Source organism: Stegostoma tigrinum, chromosome 42 (genome assembly GCF_030684315.1).
Source record: "Stegostoma tigrinum isolate sSteTig4 chromosome 42, sSteTig4.hap1, whole genome shotgun sequence".
In the NCBI taxonomy this organism is placed as follows: Eukaryota; Metazoa; Chordata; class Chondrichthyes; order Orectolobiformes; family Stegostomatidae; genus Stegostoma; species Stegostoma tigrinum.
In genome coordinates, this window is record NC_081395.1 from 6,733,693 (window position 1) to 6,759,996 (window position 26,304).

Genomic DNA, 26,304 nt, shown 5'->3' on the forward strand with positions numbered 1-26,304 from the left:
TCTGGACTGCATCATTCCCTTCCACAAGCTATTCAGCGACACAGGAACCAGAGACAGCACAAACCTTTCACCTGTTTCTGGCCACCTCTGCATACACCTGCCGGCTACAAACAGCGGCCCCCCATTGCTAGAACAAAGTAACAAAGTAAGACAGTGAGTTTCAGGAACTTTCTGAAGTAATTCCCTGCACAATCCTTCAACTGTCCCTTCTCTCTTCCATTTCACTCAGGAATACAGAAAATTAAATAATACAAGCTTTACCCACTAAGACAAGCCCCTCCATCCCAAGGGAGCCGTCAATATGAGGCGGTCATGAACGAATCCAGTTGGGAATTCTGGAGAAACGTCTCTCCCCCCTCCCCCGAACAGCGGGGAGGATGTGGCATTCTGTCCCACTGGGAGGGGCTGCAGTTGATGTGTTTTTGGTAGTGGGAGGGAGTGGGGAGGAGCTAAATAAACACGAGGGAGAAAAGGAGAGTAGGAGAGGGTGATGGGGGAGACACGGGGAGCTGCCCTGTTGTGGAGCGAGGGGTCAGAGGAGGAGGCCCAAGTGGAGCAGAAACACCAACATGTGGCAGATGGGCTGAAGGGCCTGCATCTGGTTTATAAACAGAGTGTAACGCTCCAGGAACCTACCAGATAGAGTTTCTGTAGGAACCGCGTCATAATGGTGAGGTAAGCTGCCGACTCCTTCACATCTTTGGTTCGCTTTACAAAGAATCCATCCACAACCTACAGCGCCAATGGACAAAGGATCGTTCAGAGCAAGCAGCGATTCAGGACAATAGTACCAAGGGTTTAGCCTGAGACACCGAGTGCCCGCCCACACGGAGACACCGAGGGATAACTAGCGTCTGACAGACAGAGAGAGGGGAGGGAGTGCAAGGAAGGGAAGCTGGAGGGACGGAGAGATGGGTGGGAATGGGGGAGAAGGGGGTGGGGAGAGAGACGGGGGGTGGGAGGGAGGTGCGAAAGATAGGGGAGAGGTGAAGTAAGAAAGGGGGAGAGGGAGAAGGAGACAGACAGAGACAGAGAGACGCACAGACCGAGAGAGAGGGGGAGAGGTTGTAGGGAGAGAGGGTGACGAAGGGTGGAGAGGTAGGAAGCTGGGGGGAGAGAGAGAGACACACACATTGTGGGGGGGTGAGGTAGATAGACAGAGAGAGAGAGAGAGAGAGAGAGAGAGGCTGACAGGGGAGAGAGAGATAGAAGGAGCGAGGCAGACAGAGAGATAGCAGGGGGTGGAGATGGGAATGTGATTGGGGGGGGACAGAGAGAGGCCCCTGTTAGATTAACCACAACACTGACAGCAGCTGGCAACAGTGCCCACGCCGGTGCCAAGTGCCCTGCCCTTACCTGGGTGTTAACAATAGCTTGCTGCAGCGTACTCTCTGGCAAGCTGAGGTGTTTCACAAAGCTACAGTCCTCCACCAGATAGATCCGATTCCTGAGGCCACAGCGTTTCATCCGGAACTGCGGAGATGGGGAAATAAAGCTGTCACTCACAAAGCACCTGGATCAGAGACTGACCCCGAGGGAGGGTCTGGCTTGTGCACTGTGACCCAGCACACGAATGCCTCGTGCAATCTTGCCGAGCACTGAAATGTGAGCAGGAGGCCATTCGGCCCCTCAGGTGAAGCTTTGCTTTCCACTTGTGTTACTGAGCAGCAGGGGACTAACTTTCTCCGATTTCCACACCGGGACGGCCGGGTCCCTCTGCCTGGGGAAGAACCAGCTCCCCACATCCCCTCCCCACCCCTACCCGACCCCACTCCGGACACCCCCCCACCAGCCATGTTGCTCACAGGCAGCTGGAGACAGAGACATGGCGAGGTGACACGGCTATATTCTACCAGCACTGTCTGAAGAAGTGGACCATTATGGGCTGAGGGCAGTTGGTGCCAGGAGGGGACTCCGTCACACAGAAACATACGGAATAAAAGCAGCAGGAGGCCATTCGACCCCTCAAGCCTGCTCTGCCATTCAATATGAGCATGGGGCTGGCCATTTGACGCCATCCCTGCTCCTGCCTTCTCCATCCGTATCCCTTTCTTTGTGGCATCACAAGAGTTACATCTGCCTCTTTCTGGAAAACAGAGTGTTTTGGCCACAGTCACTTTCTGTGGCAGTGAGTTCCAAGTGTTTGCCTACTGCTCCCTGGGTGAAGACATTTCTCCTCGCTCAGTCCCAAAAGGTTTAGCCCCTTATCCTTAAAGCCTGACCCTCTGGTTCTGGATTGTGCCATTGCCATTGGGAACACCCTTCCTGTGTTTACTCTGTCTGGTCCTGTTTAGAATTTGAAAGGTTTCTAAGGGACTCCTCCCTCTTTCTTCTAAAGCCCCATGAATATAGTCCTAACTGATCTGGTCTCTTTTCACAGGTCATCCCAGGAATCTGTCTGGGAAACCTTTGTTGCACTCCCTCCATCGCCAGAACATCCTCCCTCAGATAAGGAGACCCTGAACTGCAATAAATGTCTCACCAAGGCCCCTGTACATCCCGACTCCTGTAGCTCCGAACCCTCTTGCTATGAAGGCCAGTGTCCCAATCTCCTTCTTCACTGCTTGCTGCCCTCCAATGCTTACCTTCAGCGATTTGCTCACAAGGACACCCAGGTCTTGCTCAACTCCCCACTCTGAATCTCTCTCCGTTTACAGCCAATAATGTGCCTCCCTGATTTTTACCTCGCATGGCATCCCCATTAAACTGTACTCACTCACTCAGCCTGTCCGACCCATACCGCAAAATCCCAGACCGGCATCCGCTGCAGAGATCACCTCCTGTTCCCTCACCTTTTGTTCGCGGAAGCGTCCATCCACAATGCTGCCACACAGGTCATCCATCCTCTTCCTCTCCACCACGTACTCCAGCACCAGCTCGCGGGCCCGATGGGGAGCTGGCTGACCTGTCAGGGAGAGAGGCTGCGCTTAGTATGGGGGCTTATCAGAGACTGAGACACTGTGCTCACAGCCCTGCGAGAACTCCCAAGCCCTCAGTCCCTGCACCCAACACCAACTTCCAGCCAACCAGTGCCAGCTTTAACATTGTACAGCATCCACAGGGACCGGCTGGCAGTGCTTGCAATCTGACCCTGAGACATATAATGGGAGGAAGGGCCGGGGCACGGAAAGAGAGGGAGAGAGAGGGAGAGGGAGGGAGAGGGAGAGGGAGAGGGAGAGGGGGAGAGAGAGAGAGAGAGAGTGTGTGGGGGGGGCACACAGCGAGATAGAGAGTGAGAGCAATCAGAGAGAGAGAGATGCAGAGAGAGAGAGATGCAGGGGCGAGAAACAATGAAGGGGGGAGAGACAAGGAGGGAGGGGGAGACGCAGAGTGAGATACAAATCCTTCAATGTCCCACACTGAGGATTTGGGCAGTAGGAGCCCAGCTCCCCAAATGCTCCAACGCATCTTGCCCTCCCTTTACAAGCCTCCCCAAGAACACCCGAACATTTCCTGGAGTCAGCCACTGACCTGACTGGGTCAGTACAGCAGGTTTCCACAATCCATGATGGTCGATTTGTACATCACTAAACCAGCTTTTAAATTCCGGATCTGTGCTGAATTCAGGTGTCACTGTCTGCCGAGGTGGGATTCGAACCATCGCTCCCAAGATGTGAGAGTGGGGATTGGGACGGCAAGACCAGTGACGAACGACAGCTTCCCCATTTCACATAGCGCATGCCAGTTGCTGTGGTTCTGATGTCACACGTAGGCCAGACTGGGTAAAGGCCATAAGACATAGGAGTGGAAGTAAGGCCAATTGGCCCATCAAGTCCACTCCGCCATTTAAATCATGGCTGATGGGCATTTCAACTCCACTTCCCTGCACTCTCCCCGTAAAGCTGGCAGATTTCCCTCCCTCAGGAGACATCAGTGACCCAGGTCGGTCACCAATCGATGATGGTTTTAGAAAATGGACTGAAATTGCTCGCGGTGCCGCAGGGAGATTTAAACCTCAGTCCTAGAGCATTAGCCCAAGGCTGTGCGGGAGGGAGGGAGTGGGTGTGGTGCCTTCCTGCTCTGAACAGTTCGAACAGCCTACTGTTTCCGAGTGAGGTTTTCAGCTCTGACCCTGTCTGATTTGGAAGAGGATGTGGAGCGGGGTGTAAGCTCAGTGCTGCCACAGACCCCCCCTCACTCCTGCACATACCTGGCTGGTACTGCACCTTCTCTCGAGCAATCCAAAGGAAATCTCCGACGTGTAGCTTGCGAACGTCAAACTCGACCTTGTTCCTTTTCAGCTCGGTGACCAGCTCCCGCTTACGGTGACTTGCCCCACTGGGAGAACCACAAGGCCGAGAGTCAGGGAGGTAGTGGGGGGCTGTACCACTGGGAAAGGGAGGGAGGGGAAACAGGGGATGGGGTTGTGGCTCGCAACCTCAGTGAACTCTTCAATTAACAACCCCCCGCCCCAGTCTACACCAAACCTGGGAAGGACATTCTGAGCTGGGATTCCTGGAGCAGGAACTGTGTTTCTGCTAATCCTGGTTGATTCTCATTTTATCCACTCATCTCAGCTCCCTGACTCCTTAATCCTCTCACCTCCCAGTGAAAAAGAGGAGCAGGAATAGGCCACCACCTGGCCTCTGCTCTGCCATTCAACATGGCTGACCTTCTTGTGGACTCAGCTCCACTCACCTGCTCACCCCAACCCTTCATCCCCTTTACGGTTCAAAAATCTATCTTTGCCTTAAAAACATTCATCGAGGAAGCGTGAACTGCTTCATTGGGCAGGGAATTCCACAGATTTATAGCCCTTTAGGTGAAGAAGTTCTTCCTCAGCTCAGTCCTAAATCTGCTCCCCCTTATTAATGAGGCTATGGCCCCTAGTACAAGTAAAACTCTCCCTGGAAAACACAACAGAAACCTGAGGTTTCCTGAAGTCATCACATGAGGGCGTCACTGATGGCCAGGCAGCATTTATTGCCCATCCCTAGTTTCCCAGAGGGCATTTAAGAGTCAACCACATTGCTGTGGGTCTGGACTCACATGAGGCCAGACCAGGTAAGGATGGACAGTTTCCTTCCCTAAATGGAATTAGTGAGCCAGATGGGTTTTTCCCAACAATTGGCAATGGATTCACGGTCATCATTAGATCCTTAATTCCAGATATTTTCTTGAATTCAAATTCCAACATCTGCTGTGGCAGGAAACCCAGGTCCCCAGGATGTTATCTGAGTCTCTGGATTAACCAGCAATAATACCCCTAGGCCATCACCTCCCCATACACTCTCAGTTCTGATACTTTCACATCAGCCATATTGGAGGAAGGAGGCTGGGGTCGGGTGGGGTGGGAGAATCAGATGTTGCCCCCTGGACACCTTGACTCCCATCTGTAACTCCTGACCCTTGTTCCAAACTCTTACCACCATTCCATCCCATCTAAAACTAAACCCACTGAGGAAACAGCTTCTCTCAATTGACCAAACGGTCCCTTCCATCTTAAACCTCCTTCCAGTAGATCATCCATGATCTCCGGGACTCGGGAGACAACAAGGCCATTCTGTCTGAGCTGGCTTCACAATTGAACCCTTTCCTTACTGAGCGAGCCTGCTCCTCCAGGGAGGGGTAAAGGGGGGCAGTAGGAGAGGGAGAGAGATGAGGAATTTGGAGGAGGAACAAATGCGAGGGTGGATAGGGAGGGAGTGAGCAGAGCATCGGGAAGCGGTACAGCACAAGAGCATGGGCAGGATTGGGAACAGGGGTCCCAGGAGCAGCAAAGGCAGACACAGAGCGAGACACAGGGGGATAGAGCAAGAGAGAGAGAGACATGCACAGAGAGAGAGAGAGACGCACTGAGAGAAAGAGAGAGACAAAAAAAGAGAGAGAGAGAGGGGGGGGCACAGAGAGAAAGAGAGAGGTTGTTGACCTGCTCGCTGAGCTGGCATGTTTTCGTTCAGATGTTTCATCACCATGCTAGGTAACATCATCAGTGGGGCCTCCGATGAAGAGATCTTGTTCTACACTGCTGGGAATTTAAACTGTCCGGTCCGTTATGGTGAGTAGTGTCTTTCCAGTTTTGCTCTGTATGGGTTTGTACATGGTTTCCATATGTTTGTTGATAGTGTTGCGGGTGGAGAACCATGCCTCTAGGAATTCCTGTGCGTGTCTATGTTTGGCTTCAGCTACTGCGGTTATGTTGCTCCCGTTAAACTGATGGCCCTTCATCGTCCGAGTGCACTGATATTAAGTTTGTAGCACTGTTTCCCTGCTAGCTGATGTTCAGGTATTCTGATGGGAGTTTCCTTCCTGTCTGTCCGATGTAATGTTCGTGGCAGGTCGTTGCACGATATTTTGTAAACCATGTTGGTTCTGCATGTTGTGGAAATGGGGTCTTTAACCCATTTGTAGAGTGGCTGTGGGCTTGTCTTAGGAGGCTCATTATCAATTCCAATATGTTCTTGATGTAGGACAGTGTGGCCAGTGTGTTAGGGCACATTGTGTCGTCCTGTTATTGTCTATTTAGTAGGTACCTACGGATGAAATTGCAGGGATATTCGTTCATAGTGAAGATTTTGTATTGGCGAGCAGGTCAAAACCTCAGCCACAATCTAAGCTACAAATCTTTGCTAAAACTTTAGAGAGGGGGATATATGCAGGTAAGGTGGGGGAGAGGGACAGAGGGAGCGGCACAAAGACGGGGTGAGATGGAGGTGGTGTGAGAGAGAGCGAGCAAAGAGAGATGGGTTGGAGGGGTGACAGAGAGAAAGAGAGACACGCAGGCAGAGAGAGAGAGGCACAGAGGGAGAGGGAGAGGGAAAAGGAGACAGTGATGGGGTGGGGTGGGGGTGAGAGCGAGAACGAGAGAGACACATGCAGGAAATCAGCCTGACAGAATAAACCCGGCAACTCACTGGAATGTTACTGACTTACGCTGTGGTTTCAATGAAATCAATGCAGAGCACCACATCAAACTCTCCGGGTCGGAAGGTGAACTCAGGGACATGAGTGAACAGAGGCTCGGGGCTTTGCCTGCCACTGTCCGTGCTGCTGCTCTGTGGCTCTGCCATGTCCTCACCCATGGGCAGCCAGGCTGCACTGCTAGGATCTCCATAGCACGGAGGTGGGCACAGCAGTGGCTGGCTGTTAAACCTGGCATAGAGAAAAAGACAGAAAGCTGAAATCCCAGCGACGACCAAAACCCCCCTCCAACAGCCCTGTTACCCCTATGACTGCCAAACCATTCCTGGGATCTTGCTGTGCCACTGATACCACAGAGCTGCGATTGTAAACTACTTTGCTGAGTGCTTGCTGGTGCCTGCCCTGAGAGAGGGAGATATATGCAGGTAAGGTGGGGGAGAGGGACAGAGGGAGTGTCACAGAGACGGGGTGAGGTGGGGGTGGTGTGAGAGAGAGCGAGCAATAGAGAGATGGGTTGGAGGAGTGACAGAGAGAAAGAGAGACACGCATGCAGACAGAGAGAGGCACAGAGGGAGAGGGAAGTAAGGCCATTCGGCCCATCGAACTTCGGCCCTTGCCTTGGCTGACGGCACAGCTCCGATGGGTAGTCAGAAACACAAGAGTCATAGAGACATAAAGCATAGAAAGAGACCCTTCAGCCCTATTCGTCCATGCTATCCTAAATTAACCTAGTCCCATTTGCCAGCATTTGCCACATATTCCTTAAACCCTACCTATCCATGTCCCCACCCAGATGCCTTTTAAACGCTGTAATTGTACCAGTCCCCACCACTTCCTCTGGCAGCTCGTTCCACACACGCGCCACCCTCTGCGTGAAAATGCTGCTCCTTAGCTCCCTTTTGGCGGAGTGGACTGGATGGGCCGAATGGCCTTACTTCCACTCCTACGACTTATATCTTATGGTCTAAATCTTTCCCCTCTCACCTTAAAACTATGCCCCTCTAGTTTTGGACTCCCCTACCCTAGGGAAAAGACCCTGACACTCACCCTATCCATGCTCCTCATGGTTTTATAAACCTCTAGAAGGTCACCCCTCAGCCTCCAATGCTCCAGGGGACATAGCCCCAGCCTATTGAGCCTCTCTCTATAGCTTCAACCCTGGCAACATCCTTTCTGCGCCCCTTCAAGTTTTACAACATCTTTCCCACAGCAGGGAGACCAGAACTGAACGCAGTATTCCAAAACTGATCTAAGCCCCAACGTCCTGTACAACTGCAACATGACATCCCACCCCACCGCAATCCCACATCCAACGCACTGACCAATAAAGAGTTGTACCACACACTCCTGTGGACCTGCAACTCCACTTTCAAGGAAATACGAACCTGCAACGTGAAACTGAAAGGCCCTCCTGCCCCTCGATCAGAGCTTCTTAGCTGCGGTCCTGCAGCCATGAACCCCTTCCCCCCAACACAACAAACCACAGTTCACCCAGTCTCACAGATGGGGGAAGGGGTTACTGTTCCAGATCTCTACCCCCCCTCCAAGTGTGAACAAAGTACTTCCTCCCATCAGTTAATCCCCTTCCCCAACTTGAAGGGCATAGGTCAAAGTTGAAGGGTCTAACCACACCCCCACCACCTTTAATCACCCTGGAATCCCTCCAGTGGATCAATTCCTCAATATCCGACACTCAAGGGAACACAATCCCAGTCTATGTGACTCCTTGCACGCCCACTTGAGGGAACGCAAGCCCGGTCTGTGTGACCCCCACCCTCAGAGGGAACGTAACCCTCTCAGCCCCGGCAATATTCTGCCTCTGAGCGCCGGGATCTCAGTTGGGATCATTCACAGGCATGAATTTGTGAAGTCCCAGAATAATTACATGTCCCTATCTGACCCTGGACAAGGTGTGCTGAGCTGTCTTCCTGAACCACTGCAGTCTGTGAGCTGTAGGGACACTCGCACAATGCCGATAGGAAGGAAATTCCAGGATTTTGACCCAGTGACACTGAAGGAACCTTCGATATATTTCCAAGTCGGGATGATGAGTGGCTCAGAAGGGAAACTGCGAGGCAGGGCGGGAGGAGGGGCAGGCTGTTACCATGTATCTGCTTGGTGGGAGGAGGGTCTCGGATTTGGAAGGTGATGTTGGGAGAATGCTAGTGTGTACAGTTTGAACAATTTTGGTCTCCTTACTTGAGAAAGGATGGACTGGCACTGGATGGGGACATGGAGGAGGCTCACTAGGTTGATTCCAGAGTTGACAGGGTTGCTTTATGAGGAGAGATTGAACAGACTGGGACTGTACTCACTGGAATTTAAAAGAGTGGGGGGGGGGTTTATCTTATAGAAACATAACATAGAACATAGAACAGTACAGCACAGAACAGGCCCTTCAGCCCACAATGTTGTGCCGACCATTGATCCTCATGTATGCACCCTCAAATTTCTGTGACCATATGCATGTCCAGCAGTCTCTTAAATGTCCCCAATGACCTTGCTTCCACAACTGCTGCTGGCAACGCATTCCATGCTCTCACAACTCTCTGTGTAAAGAACCTGCCTCTGACATCCCCTCTATACTTTCCCCCAACCAGCTTAAAACTATGACCCCTCATGCTAGCCATTTCTGCCCTGGGAAATAGTCTCTGGCTATCAACTCTATCTATCTAAGATTATGAAAGGAATAGATAAGGTAGAAACAGGGGGGGTTGTTCTCAGTGCCAGGTGAAACTAGAACTAGGGGCATAGCCTTAAAATAAGCAGGAACAGCTTTGGGACTGAGTTGAGGAGAAACTTCTTCACCTAAAGGGTTGTGAATCCGTGGAATTCCCTGCCCAGTGAAGTAGGTGAGGCTTCCCCACTGAATGGTTTCAAGGCAATGATAAATTTAACGGGGTTAAGGGCGATGGTGAGTGGGTGGGTAAGTGGAGTTGAGTCCGTGAAAAGATCACCCATGATCTTAATGAACGAGGGTGCAGGGTCCAGGTGGCCTACTCCTGCCCTTATGTTTAATGGTGAGTTGCTGCAATGTGCCTTTTGGACAGCAGTGGGTGAGTGGTGGAACATAGAACATAGAACATTACAGCACAGTACAGGCCCTTCGGCCCTCGATGTTGTGCCGACCTGTCATACCAATCTCAAGCCCATCTAACCTACACTATTCCATGTACGTCCATATGCTTATCCAATGACGACTTAAATGTACCTAAAGTTGGCGAATCTACTACCGTTGCAGGCAAAGCGTTCCATTCCCTTACTACTCTCTGAGTAAAGAAACTACCTCTGACATCTGTCCTATATCTTTCACCCCTCAATTTAAAGCTATGCCCCCTCGTGCTCACCGTCACCATCCTAGGAAAAAGGCTCTCCCTATCCACCCTATCTAACCCTCTGATTATTTTATATGTTTCAATTAAGTCACCTCTCAACCTTCTTCTCTCTAATGAAAACGGCCTCAAGTCCCTCAGCCTTTCCTCGTAAGACCTTCCCTCCATACCAGGCAACATCCTAGTAAATCTCCTCTGCACCCTTTCCAAAGCTTCCACATCCTTCTTATAATGCGGTGACCAGAACTGTACACAATACTCCAAGTGCGGCCGCACCAGAGTTTTGTACAGCTTCACCATAACCTCTTGGTTCCGGAACTCGATCCCTCTATTAATAAAAGCTAAAACACTGTATGCCTTCTTAACAGCCCTGTCAACCTGGGTGGCAACTTTCAAGGATCTGTGTACATGGACACCGAGATCTCTCTGCTCATCTACACTATTAAGAATCTTACCATTAGCCCTGTACTTTGCCGTCTGGTTACTCCTACCAAAGTGCATCACCTCACACTTGTCTGCATTAAACTCCATTTGCCACCTCTCAGCCCAGCTCTGCAGCTTATCTATGTCTCTCTGCAACCTACAGCATCCTTCGTCACTATCCACAACTCCACCGACCTTAGTGTTGTCTGCAAATTTACTAACCCATCCTTCTACGCCCTCATCCAGGTCATTTATAAAAATGACAAACAGCAGTGGACCCAACACCGACCCTTGCGGTCCACCACTAGTAACTGGGTACACCACTAGTAACTGGAGGGGACGGATGGACTGCTCTGTCCACTGGGAGTCATTGTACCGAACCACGAACGAGGTCAGAGATCTAAAGCACCAGGCTGTGGCAACATTAAGTTGAGAGATGTCATCGATCACCTCCCCACCACAACCACCCACCCCCCAGAGCCACAAACCCCACAACCCCCATCCCCATGCCCAGCACCACCCCACCAAACAACTCCACTTCCATTCCCACAAACCCCACCAATCCCATCGTCTCCTAACACCCCCGAAACCCCCACAGCCCCATCCTCTCCAAACCCACCCAACCACCCTCAACCCCACAGAGCTCCATCACACACACAGACACGCGCGCGCACACACAGAGCTTACCCCGCGGCTGCAATGGCCGGAGCCTGATCTTCCTTGGCCTCCTGAGCCTGAGCTAGCATGGCCTGTCCATCCTTGCCCAGTTTGCCCTCTTCCATCCTCTCCTCCTGTAAGTGCTCCATGTTCAGCTTCTCTCCCAGCTTCAGGCCCTTCTCAGTCAGGGTGAACCTGGAGGGGTCCACACAATACAGAGCTCACTGCAAGCAGCAACACCAACCGCTTGCATTGACATAGTGCCTTTTGACACTCCGAACCACTGCGCAGGATCGTGATCGGGGGTAACTGCGACTTAATGCATGTGCAGAGGAATTATTGATGGGGGGGGTGGAAAATCCTTGTCCCATAGTAAGGACCATATCAGAAGAGGAAATACAGACAAGAGAAGAGAGGCTTTGGAAGGAAATTCTCGAGCTCAGGACCCCAGGAAACTGGAGGCACAGCCGCTGACAGTGGTGAGACAGGAATCTTGGAATGTTCAACGAGCTGGAATTGGAGGGGGTGACAGAGATAGGGAGGGGGTGTAGGGGCCGGAGGGGGTGACAGAGACAGGGAGAGGGTGTAGGGGCCGGAGGGGTTTACAGAGATAGGGAGGGGGTGTAGGGGCCGGAGGGGTTCACAGAGATAGGGAGGGGGTGCAAAGAGAAAGGGAGGGGTGTAGGGGCCGGTGAGGGTTACAGAGATAGGGAGGGGGTGTTAGGAGATGGAGGAGGTTACAGAGATAGGGACTGGGTGTAAGGAGATGGAGGAGGTTACAGAGACTGCAGCAGGCCTTTGCTTTGAGATGGTAATGAGTGTGTCACCCGTCGTGAGAATCTAACTATCTTTTCAACATGATCATCGCCAAACCCCACACACCAACATCCTTCTTTCCAACTGTCTTATTGAGGATATTCATCAAATCTTTTCCTTACATATACGAATAAACAGAGAACAGTGCAACACAGGAACAGGCCCACCCAGACCTCACTGACACTATTCCTCTAGCCACTGCCTGTTCATGTATCTGTCAAGGTGTCTCTTAGCCGTTGCTGTTGGAACTGCATCCAGCACCACCTTTGGCAGCATGTTCCAGGCACATACTGCCCTGTGTGTAAACAAAAGCCCGCCTCTCACACCTCCTTTCACCTTAAACCTTTGTGCCCTAGGAACTGACATTTCTACCCTGTGGAGGAGAGACTCCGAGCATCCATCCTACCCATGACTCTCATAATCTTGTAAACTTCTATTAGGTCGCCCCTCAGCTCTTGACAGTCTGGCGAAAACAAGTCAAGTTTTGTCCCAACTCTCCTCATAACTAACATCCTCCAAAACCAGGCAACATCTGTTTCGGTCCCTTCTCCAAAACCACCACATCTTTCTGGGAGTGTGGTAACCAGAACTGGACACAATATTCCAAATGTGGCCAAACTAAAAGTTCCACACAACTACAACCTGACTTGGTAACTTTTACACTCTGGACACAACCAATGAAGGCAAGTGCGCTGTGCGCCTCCTTGACCACTTTCTCCACTTGTGTTGTCATTTTCGGGGAAACTGTGAACCTAGATGCCTCTAAGTTCATGCTTCTGCCATTAACTGTCTACTTCCCTCCTTCATTAGATCTTCTTTGCATTTTGTAGAGTCATAGAGATGTACAGCATAGAAATAAACTCTTCAGCAACCCATCTATGCTGACCAGATATCCTAAATTAATCTCGTCCCATTTGCCAGCATTTCCCTCTAATCCCTTCCTATCCATGTCCCCATCCAGATGCCTCTTAAATGTTGTAACTGTACCAGCCTCCACCACTTTTTCTGGCAGCTCATTCCCTACATGCACCACCCTCTGCGTGAAGAAGTTGCCCCTTAGGTCTCTTTTAAAATTTGACTGGATTAAATTCCATCTGCCATTTCTCCACCCAAGTCTCCAGCCTATCTGTATCCTGCTGTATCCTCTGGCAATCCTCCTCACTATCCGCAGTTCCACCAACTTTTGTGTCATCCACAAACTTACTGATCAGACCACTTACATTCTCCACCAAATCACTGATATATATACAAAGAGTAGGGGTCCCAGCTCTGATCCATGTGGAACACCAATGGTCACGCATCTCCAGTCAGAAGAATACCCTTTCACTGCTACTCTCCGTCTTCTGTGAATGAAGCCACCTGCCTGGAAGATATCCCAATGATCCACATACCTGACACTATCTCTCAGCTTTATCTGTATCAGGTAACTAAGAAGGCAAATGGAATGTTGTCCTTCATTGCTAGAGGGATGGAGTTTAAAAACAGAGAGGTTATGTTGCAGCTGTATAGGGAGCTGGTGAGGCCACACCTGGAGCACTGTGTACAGTTTTGGTCTCCTTACTTGAGGAAGGATGGACTGGCACTGTATGAGGTGCAGAGGAGGTTCAGGAGGAGACAACGTGTGTGTGAGAGGGGGAGAAAGCGGGTGAGAGAGGGGGAGAAAGCGGGTGAGAGAGGGGGAGAAAGCGGGTGAGTGAGGGCGAGAAAGCGGGTGAGAGAGGGCGAGAAAGCGGGTGAGAGAGGGCGAGAAAGCGGGTGAGAGAGGGCGAGAAAGCGGGTGAGAGAGGGCGAGAAAGCGGGTGAGAGAGGGCGAGAGAGGGCGAGAAAGCGGGTGAGAGAGGGGGAGAAAGCGGGTGAGAGAGGGGGAGAAAGCGGGTGAGAGAGGGGGAGAAAGTGGGTGGGGGGGGAGAAAGCAAGTGAGGGTGGAGAATGCGGGTGGGGGGGGAGAATGCGGGTGAGAGGGGGTAGAATGCAGGAGAGAGAGGGAGAATGCGGGTGAGAGAAACGAAAAATGTGAGAGAGACAGAGTGCATGTGTGAGAAAGGTAGAGTGAGAAAGAGAGTGAGAGTGTAAGAGTGAGAGATTGTGGGCCTGTGAGAAAAAGTGAGAGTATGTGTAAGAGAAAAAGACTGTGAGACAGGGAGTATATTTTTGTGTGACAGGGAGGGTGCATGAGAGAGAGAGAGAGAGAGAGAGAAAAAAATGAGTGTGCACACATGGGTGTGTGTGAGAGAGAGAGAGAGGGAAGAACAGCTTGGTTTCCGATGGAAATTCCAGAGCTCAGGATCTTGGAGATCTGAAGGCATGCTTGCCAATTGTGGAGCTATGGGAATCGAGGAGGTGGGGGGGGGGAGCGTGGAAATAAATGAGGGGCTAGAAAGGGAGGACCACAGAGACGCTGTCGAGAGATGGTAGTGTGTGAAGGAGGGGGGTAGGCGGAGACCGTGTGAACAGGATGGGAGAAGATTTAAAGCTGAGGTCTCGCTGGAGAGGCGAAAAGAGAAGCAAAGGATTCTCAGGGAGGGAGTGGAGTCCTGGCTCCGCGCGCGTGCTCCTTCTCATCCTACCTGGCTGGAAAACCAATCTTTATCACGAGGTCCTTTTGGATTAAGGCACTGATGGCCGACCAGGCATTGTACCGGTAACTTGCTTTAAACTGTTTAAAAAAAAAAAATTCCTCAGCCAAACAAAAATGCGGGGAGAAGCAGAAGTGCCAACATTTTGAAAAAAAAACACCCCGCAGACGAATCCCTGCCCCTGAACCTCCCGGAGCCCGCAAGAACACGAGGGGAGGAGGAGCGGGGAGGGTGAACTGTTGCAGTCATTGTCTCAGGGTATTGACCCGCTAGACTTGCGATCGCTGGTGCTTGGCTGGGGGTAGCATCGTTCACCCATCTCGGGGTGCGCTCGGTTTCGTCAGAGAGAGAGAGAGACTCACGTGTGTGAAGGAGTTCCGACACAGGGGCTGCGCCTTCCTCTGCAGTTCCGCCTTCGTCATAAAGCCACGATAATTCGGTTTCTGAGGGAACAAGAGAGGTTTGGGTATTTCTGTTGCTGAACGGGTGTGCACAGTCGCGAGCGGCTAAGGCCTGGTGCGGCGGCACTCACATCCCCTCCACACCCCTCCCCACCCCGCCATCCCCGCACACCTACCTTCGCCTCTCTGTAGAAGGTTAGTAAGAGGGCATAGCCTCCCGAGCGTTTCTGAGGCTTGTAATCCTGCTCCTCGTGGTTTTCCGGTCTCCTCCTTTTCTGTGGAATAACAGCATTGGGGGTGGTGTTACTACAGTGATCATTCAGCCCCCTCATGCTGTTCACAGCACCGCACTGAGATCAGGAGAGGGTGGCTCAGCCTCTCAGACCCGCTCGGAATTCTCAACCCTTCCCTCTTCGCCTTAATGTACACTCGGGTGTTTCTGCCACTCTCCTTTACCACTGTCCAGCCCCTACTCGCTGCGGAAGCATGCTCCGCATTCCCAACGCTCTCCGGGTGAAGACGGTTCTCAGCTCCATGGCTTGTCGGACAGACGGCACCCTCTGGCAGTGCGGTTTGTGCTCAGTACCGACATCATAAGTGCTGGACTGAGGTTATAGCCCGGTGAGAGGGACAGGGAGAAGGGGAGGAAGAGCAAAAGGACACAAGGGATGGAAAGGGAGAGGGTGCAAGCAAGGGAGAGGGAGAGAACACAGGGGGAGAGGGAAAGAGTGCAAGGGAGGGGGAGGGAGAGAACGCAGGGGGGAGGGGGACAGAGTGCAAGGGAGAGAGAGGAAGAAAGTGCAGGGGAGAGGGAGAGTGCAAGCAAGGGGGAAGGAGAGGGAGAGAACGTAGGGGAGAGGGAGAGAGTGCAAGGGAAGGGGAGGGCACAGAGGGACAAGGAGAAAGTGCAAAGGAAGGAGAGGGAGAGAATGCAGGGGGAGTGTGACAGAGTGCAAGGAAGGGGGAGGGAGAGGGCGAGGGTATGGGGGGGAAGAGGGAGAGAGTACAAGGAAGGGAGAGGGCGTGGGGGATGAGGGAAAGTGTGCAAGGGAGGAAGACAGCCCAGGGGTAGGGAGGAAGAGAGGGAGAGAGTGCACGGGGGGAGGGAGCGAGGACTAGAGAGAGGGAGAGAATGCAGGAGACAATGCGAGAAAGATATTGGGAGATGTAGAAACAGGCAGTTCTACCATGAAAACACTAAGACTGTGGGTTTCCTTCAGTCAAGTGTCACCGTCCCTCTTCCTGCCACCATCTCTCCCTCCCTCCCTGTGGATCAATCCCTTGCCTCTGGCCCTTACTGATGGAGAGGGTCTCAGCTCGGCTCCATCCTCCTCCTCTGAGATACTCTCACCAGCACGGTGACAACGTGGTCCTTTCGCTGGTGAACCCGGCCGTGCTCTGTAGCCAGTCCAGGTCGGTGCCGTCGGAAATTGGTGACACGTGTAATGAATGGGTGCACCAACGCCTGGAACCAAACACATCGTAAAGTGGGCATCAAGGAAGTGGCAACCCTCAGAGTGGTCAAGGTTCCTGCTGGGTGAGTGCCCCCAAGGGTTCGGGATGGGCCCCTCTCACAGCTCAGTCTCAACAGGCCGTGCTAACGGAGTCTCCACTGCGTGCCCGGCACTAGACCCAACCACCAAGTCACCACTCGCTTCTGAGCTGTCCCACCTTCCTCCTCACAAACTTTCACTCTCTCTCTCTTTCCCAACACTGTCTGTCTCTCCCAGAACCACCAACTCTCCCTTTCTCACACACTCTCTGGAACACCTACTGTCTTCCTCTGTCTCATAGCCACACACTCTCCAGAACCTCAAACTATCCCACTCACTCTCTTGCACACACTCTCTCTCCCCCTGAACCACCAACTGTCTTCTTTCTCTCCCACACCATCTCTCTCTGAGAACTGTCTCTCATTCTCTTTCTCCCTCTCTCGTTCTCTCTCTCTCTCTCTCAGAATCTGATGTGGAGTTGGACTGGGGCGGACAAAGGTCAGAAGTCACAGGGCAACAGATTAGCATCCAACAGGTTTATAGAAATCACAAGCTTTCAAAGTGCTGCCCCTTTGTCCTTCACCTGATGAAGGGGCAGCGCTCAGAAAGCTTGTGATATCAAATGAAGATGTTGGACAATAACCTGGTGTCATTTGACTTCCCACTTTCTCAGAGCCACCGACTATCTTTCCCTGTCCCACACAGTCTTGGTCTTTTTCAGAATTATCAACCTCTCTCCCAAACACGCACACGCATCTCTCAGAATCATCATCTCCACCCCTACACTGACGCTCTCTCTCTCTACCAGAATCACCAACTATTTTTTCTCTCTCTCTAGCCCTCTCTCTCTCTCTCTCTCTCTCACACACACACACAGAACCGACAGTCTCCCGTTCTGACTCCCTCTTTGGCACAGCGTAGCTGTTGCCCTCCCTGCCCCACATGCCGTCTCCCCTGCTCAGCGTCACCATCGTCCACCCTGCCGCACATGCCATCTCTCTCTTTCAGTGTCACCATCTCACTCTCACAGTATTGCCATCTCTCCACCCAGTACCGCCATCACTCTCCCCGCCACGCCATCTCTCTCTTTCAGTGTCGCCATCTCTCTCCTGCCATGCCATTTCACTCTTTCAGTGTCGCCATCTCTCACTCCCGCCATGCTATCACTCCCTTTCAGTACTGCCATCTCTCTCTCCCAGTACCGCCATATGTCTCTCCCACCACGCCATCTCTCTCTCCCACCATGCCATCTCTCCTTTTCAGTACCGCCATCTCTCTCTCCCACCACGCCATCTCTCCCTTTCAGTATCGCCATCTCTCCCTTTCAGTATTGCCATCTCTCTCGCCCAGTACCGCCATCTCTCTACGCTGCCATGCCATCTCTCTCTTTCAGTGTCACCATCTTTCTCTCCCATCACGCCATCACTCTCTCCCAGTACCACCATCTCTCTCCGCCACGCCGACTCTCCCTTTCAGTACCACCATTTCTCTCTCCCACCACGCCATCTCTCTCTTTCAGTACCGCCATCTCACTCTCCCACCACTCCATCTTTTTCTTTCAGTGTTGCCATCTATCTCTCTCAGTACCGCCATCTCTGTCACCCGCCACGCCATCTCTCTCTTTCAGTATCGCCATCTCTCTCTCCCATCACGCCATCGCTCTCTCCCACCATGCCATCTCTCTTTTTCAGTACCGCCATCTCTCTCCCACCACGCCATCTCTCCCTTTCAGTATCACCATCTCTCCCTTTCAGTATCACCATCTCTCCCTTTCAGTATTGCCATCTCTCTCGCCCAGTACCACCATCTCTCTATGCCGCCACGCCATCTCTCTCTTTCAGTGTTGCCATCTATCTCTCTCAGTACTGCCATCTCTGTCACCCGCCACGCCATCTCTCTCTTTCAGTATCGCCATCTCTCTCCCACCATGCCATCTCTCTCTCCCACCACGCCATCTCTCCCTTTCAGTATTGCCATCTCTCTCGCCCAGTACCGCCATCTCTCTACGCCGCCACGCCATCTCTCTCTTTCAGTGTCGCCATCTTTCTCTCCCATCACGCCATCACTCTCTCCCAGTACCACCATCTCTCTCCGCCATGCCGTCTCTCCCTTTCAGTACCACCATTTCTCTCTCCCACCACGCCATCTCTTCCTTTCATAATCACCATCTCTCCCTTTCAGTATTGCCATCTCTCTCTCCCTTTCACTACTGGCATCTCTCTCTCCTGCCACGCCATCTCTCTCTTTCAGCGTTGCTATCTCTCTCTCCCACCACGCCATCTCTCTCTTTCAGTCTCGCCATCTCTCTCCTGCCATGCAATCTCTCTTCCCGCACGCCATTTCTCTCTTTCAGTCTCACCATCTCTCTCTCCCGCCACGCCATCTCTCTTTCCCATCACGCTATATCTCTCTCCCACCACACCATCTCACTCTCCCAGTACCACCATCTCACACTCCCAGTACCGCCATCTCATTCTCCTGCCACGCCATCTCTCTCACTGTCGCCATCTCTCTCCCGCCACACCATTTCTCTCTTTCAGTCTCACCATCTCTCTATCCCGCCACGCCATCTCTCTTTCCCATCACGCTATATCTCTCTCCCACCACGCCATCTCACTCTCCCCGTACCGCCATCTCACACTCCCAGTACCGCCATCTCATTCTCCTGCCACGCCATCTCTCTCAGTGTCGCCATCTCTCTCCCAGCATGACATCTCTCTCTTTCAGTACCGCCATCTCTCTCTCCCGCCACGCCATCTCTCTCTTTCAGTATCGCCATCTCTCCCTTTCAGTATTGCCATCTCTCCCTCCCTTTCAGTATTGGCATCTCTCTCTCCCGCCACGCCATCTCTCCCTTTCAGTACCACCGTTTCTCTCTCCCACCATGCCATCTCTCCCTTTCGTATTTGCCATCACCTCCCTTTCAGTATGGCCATCTCTCTCTCCCTTTCACTACTGGCATCTCTCTCCCGCCACGCCATCTCTCCCTTTCAGTCTCGCCATCTCTCTCCCGCCACGCTATCTCTCTCTCCCGCACGCCATTTCTCTCTTTCAGTCTCACCATCTCTCTCTCTCTCCCGCCACGCCATCTCTCTCTTTCAGTGTCACCGTCTCTCTCTCCCGCCACGCCATCTCTCTTTCCCATCACGCTATATCTCTCTCCCACCACGCCATTGCTCTCTCCCAGTACCGCCATCTCACTCTCCTGCCAGGCCATCTCTCTCAGTGTCGCCATCTCTCTCCCACCACGCCATCCCTCTCTCAGTGTCGCCATCTCCCTCCCACCACGCCGTCTCTCCCTTTCAGTACCGCCATCTCTCTCTCCCACCACGCCATCTCTCCTTTTCAGTATCGCCATCTCTCCCTTTCAGTATTGCAATCGCTCTTTTTCAGTACCGCCATCTCTCTCTTCCACCACGCCATCTCTCCCTTTCAGTATCGCCATATCTCTCTCCCATCCTGCCATCTCTCTCTTTCAGTACCGCCATCTCTCTCTCCCACCATGCCATTTCTCCTTTTCAGTACCGCCATCTCTCTCTCCCACCACGCCATCTCTCCCTTTTAGTATCGCCATCTCTCCCTTTCAGTATTGCCATCTCTCTCGCCCAGTACCACCATCTCTCTTTTTCAGTGTCGCCATCTTTCCCTCCCAGTACCACCATCTCTCTCCGCCAAGCCGTCTCTCCTTTTCAGTACCACCATTTCTCTCTCCCACCACGCCATCTCTTCCTTTCAGAATCGCCATCTCTCCCTTTCAGTATTGCCATCGCTCTCTCCCTTTCACTACTGGCATCTCTCTCTCCCGCCACGCCATCTCTCTCTTTCAGCGTTGCTATCTCTCTCTCCCGCCACGCCATCTCTCCCTTTCAGCATTGCTATCTGTCTCTCCCAGCACGACATCTCTCTCTTTCAGTACCGCCATCTCTCTCTCCCGCCACGCCATCTCTCTCTTTCAGTATCGCCATCTCTCTCTCCCGCCACGCCATCTCTCTCTTTCAGTATCGCCATCTCTCTCTCCCACCACGCCATCTCTCTCTTTCAGTATCGCCATCTCTCTCTCCCACCACGCCATCTCTCCCTTTCAGTGTCGCCATCTCTCCCTTTCAGTATTGCCATCTCTCCCTCCCTTTCAGTATTGGCATCTCTCTCTCCCGCCACGCCATCTCTCCCTCCAACCACGCCATCTCTCTCTCCGCCATGCCATCTCTCCCTTTCAGTACCACCATTTCTCTCTCCCACCACGCCATCTCTCTCTCCCAGTAACGCCATCTCTCTCTCCCAGTACCGCCATCTCTCTCTCCCGCCACGGCATCTCTCTCAGTGTCGCCATCTCTCTCCCACCACGCCATCTCTCCCTTTCAGTATCACCATCTCTCTCTCCCACCACGCCATCTCTCCCTTTCAGTACCGCCATCTCTCTCTCCCACCACGTCATCTCTCCTTTTCAGCATCGCTGTCTCTCCCTTTCAGTATTGCCATCTCTCTCGCCCAGTATCGCCATCTCTTTCTCCCACCACGGCATCTCTCTCCCACCATGCCATCTCTCCCTTTCAGTATCACCATCTCTCTCTTTCAGTATCACCATCTCTCTCTCCCACCACGCCATCTCTCCCTTTCAGTACCGCCATCTCTCTCTCCCGCCACGCCACCTCTCTCAGTGTCGCCATCTCTCTCCCACCATGCCATCTCTCTTTCAGTACCGCCATCTCTCTCTTCCACCAAGCCATCTCTCCCTTTCAGTATCACCATCTCTCTCTCCCACCACGCCATCTCTCCCTTTCAGTAATGCCATCTCTCCCCCTTTCAGTACTGGCATCTCTCTCTCCTGCCATGCCATCTCTCTCTCCCGCCACGCCATCTCTCTCTTTTAGTGTCGCCATCTCTCTCCCGCAACGCCATCTCTCTCTCCCGCCACACGATCTCTCTCTTTCAGTATTGCCATCTCTCTCGCTCAGTATCGCCATCTCTCTCTCCTGCCACGCCATCCCTCCCTTTCAGTAACGCCATCTCTCTCCCTTTCAGTACTGGCATCTCTCTCCCCTGCCATGCCATCTCTCTCTTTCAGCGTTGCCATCTCTCTCTCCCGCCATGCCATCTCTCTCTTTTAGTGTCGCCATCTCTTTCCCGCCACGCCATCTCTCTCCAACCACGCCATCTCTCTCCCGCCACGCCATCTCTCTCTCCCGCCACGCCATCTCTCTCTCCCGCCACGCCATCTCTCTCTCTCTGTGTCGCCATCTCTCTCTCTCTGTGTCGCCATCTCTCTCTTTCAGTGTCGCCATCTCTCTCTTTCAGTGTCGCCACCTCTCCTTTTTCAGTAATGCCATCTCTCCCTTTCAGTACTGCCATCTCTCTCCCCCACCACGCCATCACTCCTTTTTCAGTAACGTCATCTCTCCCTTCCAGTAACACCATTTCTCTCTCCCACCACACCATCTCTCCCACCACAACATCTCTCCCTTCCAGTATCGCCATCTCCCTCTCCCATCACGCCATCTCTCCCATTCAGCGCGCCAACTCTCTCTTTCAGTATCGCCAACTCTCTCTCCCATCACACCATCTCTTTCAGTATCGCCATCTCTGTCTCCTACCACGCTGTCTCTCCATTTCAGTAACGCCATCTCTCTCTCCCGCCATGCCATCTCTCTCTTTCAGAATCGCCATCTCTCTTTCAGTACCACCACTGCCATCTTTGTGAATCATGGGCTCTCAGAATCCCTCCCTCAAATCCCTTTTCTGGTGCTAGAGACAGTGGAACGGAAGGTTGCGATCTGACAAACCATGCTCAGCATAGTATTCTGACAGCTTCTCATCCAGCCGGTTGCAAATTCCATCTCCAAAGCCATATAAGATTTTAGCTTCTCGGCCGCTCCGTAGAGGGAGTGGGTACATGGTCAGTGAGCGAATGGCCTGGGAAAATACAAAGCATCCATGAAGGCCACAGTACATATCTGGATGGCAGGCTGAACATGTGACAGTAAAACCTGACGAAGATCTTGCACCTTCTCTGTGGCTTCAACACTATTCTGCACACTGTGCTGATACCCTGATTCACTTTGCATGGTGTGGTTTGCCTGTATAGCACAGAAAACAACACTTTCCACTGTATCTCTGCACGTGTGAAAACAATCAATCAAATCAAAATTGTCCGAAAATCCTCCCAGTCTAATCTCAATCCCGCTCCCTTTAATATCCCACCCAGTCTAATCCCACTCTCCCCCTCACTCCCCGCTCCCTTTAATAGCCCACCCAGTCTAATCCCACTCTCCCCCTCGCTCCCCGCTCCCTTTAATATCCCACCCAGTCTAATCCCACTCTCCCCCCTCACTCCCCGCTCCCTTTAATATCCCACCCAGTCTAATCCCACTCTCCCCCTCGCTCCCCGCTCCCTTTAATATCCCACCCAGTCTAATCCCACTCTCCCCCTCGCTCCCCGCTCCCTTTAATATCCCACCCAGTCTAATCCCAATCTCCCCCCTCACTCCCCGCTCCCTTTAATATCCCACCCAGTCTAATCCCACTCTCCCCCTCACTCCCCGCTCCCTTTAATATCCCACCCAGTCTAATCCCACTCTCCCCCCTCACTCCCCGCTCCCTTTAATATCCCACCCAGTCTAATCCCACTCTCCCCCCTCACTCCCCGCTCCCTTTAATATCCCACCCAGTCTAATCCCACTCTCCCCCCTCACTCCCCGCTCCCATTAATATCCCACCCAGTCTAATCCCACTCTCCCCCTCACTCCCCGCTCCCTTTAATATCCCACCCAGTCTAATCCCACTCTCCCCCTCACTCCCCGCTCCCTTTAATACCCCACCCAGTCTAATCCCACTCTCCCCCTCACTCCCCGCTCCCTTTAATACCCCACCCAGTCTAATCCCACTCTCCCCCCTCACTCCCCGCTCCCTTTAATATCCCACCCAGTCTAATCCCACTCTCCCCCCTCACTCCCCGCTCCCTTTAATATCCCACCCAGTCTAATCCCACTCTCCCCCTCACTCCCCGCTCCCTTTAATATCCCACCCAGTCTAATCCCACTCTCCCCCTCACTCCCTGCTCCCTTTAATACCCCACCCAGTCTAATCCCACTCTCCCCCCTCACTCCCTTTAATATCCCACCCAGTCTAATCCCACTCTCCCCCCTCACTCCCCGCTCCCTTTAATATCCCACCCAGTCTAATCCCACTCTCCCCCTCGCTCCCCGCTCCCTTTAATATCCCACCCAGTCTAATCCCACTCTCCCCCCTCCCTTTAATATCCCACCCAGTCTAATCCCACTCTCCCCCCTCACTCCCCGCTCCCTTTAATATCCCACCCAGTCTAATCCCACTCTCCCCCCTCACTCCCCGCTCCCTTTAATATCCCACCCAGTCTAATCCCACTCTCCCCCTCGCTCCCCGCTCCCTTTAATACCCCACCCAGTCTAATCCCACTCTCCCCCGTCACTCCCCGCTCCCTTTAATATCCCACCCAGTCTAATCCCACTCTCCCCCCTCACTCCCCGCTCCCTTTAATATCCCACCCAGTCTAATCCCACTCTCCCCCCTCACTCCCCGCTCCCTTTAATATCCCACCCAGTCTAATCCCACTCTCCCCCCTCACTCCCCGCTCCCTTTAATATCCCACCCAGTCTAATCCCACTCTCCCCCCTCACTCCCCGCTCCCTTTAATATCCCACCCAGTCTAATCCCACTCTCCCCCCTCACTCCCCGCTCCCTTTAATATCCCACCCAGTCTAATCCCACTCTCCCCCCTCACTCCCCGCTCCCTTTAATATCCCACCCAGTCTAATCCCACTCTCCCCCCTCACTCCCCACTCCCTTTAATATCCCACCCAGTCTAATCCCACTCTCCCCCTCGCTCCCCGCTCCCTTTAATATCCCACCCAGTCTAATCCCACTCTCCCCCTCGCTCCCCGCTGCCTTTAATATCCCACCCAGTCTAATCCCACTCTCCCCCCTCACTCCCCGCTCCCTTTAATATCCCACCCAGTCTAATCCCACTCTCCCCCTCGCTCCCCGCTCCCTTTAATATCCCACCCAGTCTAATCCCACTCTCCCCCCTCACTCCCCGCTCCCTTTAATATCCCACCCAGTCTAATCCCACTCTCCCCCCTCACTCCCCACTCCCTTTAATATCCCACCCAGTCTAATCCCACTCTGCCCGCTCACTGCCCGCTCCCTTTAATATCCCACCCAGTCTAATCCCACTCTCCCCACTCACTCCCCGCTCCCTTTAATATCCCACCCAGTCTAATCCCACTCTCCCCCTTCAGTCCCCGCTCCCTTTAATATCCCACCCAGTCTAATCCCACTGTCCCCCTCGCTCCGCGCTCCCTTTAATATCCCACCCAGTCTAATCCCACTCTCCCCCTCGCTCCCCGCTCCCTTTAATATCCCACCCAGTCTAATCCCACTCTCCCCCCTCACTCCCTGCTGCCTTTAATATCCCACCCAGTCTAATCCCACTCTCCCCCTCACTCCCCGCTCCCTTTAATATCCCACCCAGTCTAATCCCACTCTCCCCGCTCCCTTTAATATCCCACCCAGTCTAATCCCACTCTCCCCGCTCACTGCCCGCTCCCTTTAATATCCCACCCAGTCTAATCCCACTCTCCCCGCTCCCTTTAATATCCCACCCAGTCTATTCCCACTCTCCCCGCTCCCTTTAATATCCCACCCAGTCTAATCCCACTCTCCCCCCTCACTCCCCGCTCCCTTTAATATCCCACCCAGTCTATTCCCACTCTCCCCCTTCAGTCCCCGCTCCCTTTAATATCCCACCCAGTCTAATCCCACTCTCCCCCCTCACTCCCTGCTGCCTTTAATATCCCACCCAGTCTAATCCCACTCTCCCCGCTCACTGCCCGCTCCCTTTAATATCCCACCCAGTCTAATCCCACTCTCCCCGCTCACTGCCCGCTCCCTTTAATATCCCACCCAGTCTATTCCCACTCTCCCCCTTCAGTCCCCGCTCCCTTTAATATCCCACCCAGACTAAGCCCACTCTCCCCATCACCCTTTAACGTCCCACCCAGACTAATCCCACTCTCCCCATCACTCTTTAACATCCCACCGAGACTAATCCCACTCCCCCCATCACCCTTTAACATTCCACCCAGACTAATCCCACTCTCCCTCCACACCCAGTCTAATCCCATCACTCTCTGAGAGGCTCTGTCGTAAGTTTTAGCAGAGTGCCCTTCATTCCAGATTGAGTCACAGGAGGAAACATCCTTTCCACACCCACCTTGTCAAGAAAACCCACACCCCCCACCATTTCGGGATCTTATACTCTTCGGTCAGTCACCCCTCACTCCTCTAAATTCCAGTGGAAACAGGCCCACTCTGTGCAATCTTTCCTCATAAAACAACCAACACATTCCAGGGATCGATACCAGTACAAACCACCTCCAAACTACCTGCACCCTCAAATTCGAGACTAAAACTGCATGCAGTGTTCGGGATGTGATCTCACCAATGCCCAGTAAACTGAAGCATAATATCCTTCCTTTGATGTTCAATTGCTCTCATAGTAAACAAGAGTATTCCATTCACTTTCCGTGTTACTTTCAGTACCTGCCAAACTTTTGTGACTCCTGCAGATCCCCCGCACCTCAGAATTCTGCAGTCCTTCTCTGTTTTATTTATAGCTGTTTATAAAACCATGAGGGGCTTGGATAGGGTAAATAGGGAAGGTCTTTTCCCCAGGTTACGGGAGTCCAAAACCAGAGGGCATGGGTTTAGG

At 52.8% G+C, this 26,304-nt stretch overlaps 1 protein-coding gene across 3 annotated transcripts in view; it reads right to left on the bottom strand.

Moving 5' to 3' along the window:
• Nucleotides 1-26,304, bottom strand: part of mus81 (MUS81 structure-specific endonuclease subunit) — a 42,272-nt gene that overhangs the window by 10,380 nt on the left and 5,588 nt on the right. For all 3 annotated transcript variants that reach the window (XM_059641516.1, XM_059641518.1, XM_059641517.1), the window contains 11 exons: nt 22,340-22,469; nt 16,365-16,531; nt 15,243-15,341; nt 15,028-15,108; nt 14,657-14,745; nt 11,304-11,468; nt 6,874-7,092; nt 4,151-4,278; nt 2,793-2,905; nt 1,357-1,473; nt 637-732 (listed from right to left, as the gene is read on the bottom strand). In XM_059641516.1, coding sequence (XP_059497499.1) covers nt 637-732; nt 1,357-1,473; nt 2,793-2,905; nt 4,151-4,278; nt 6,874-7,092; nt 11,304-11,468; nt 14,657-14,745; nt 15,028-15,108; nt 15,243-15,341; nt 16,365-16,531; nt 22,340-22,469 — 1,404 coding nt within the window. The remainder of the gene's footprint in view (nt 1-636; nt 733-1,356; nt 1,474-2,792; nt 2,906-4,150; nt 4,279-6,873; nt 7,093-11,303; nt 11,469-14,656; nt 14,746-15,027; nt 15,109-15,242; nt 15,342-16,364; nt 16,532-22,339; nt 22,470-26,304) is intronic.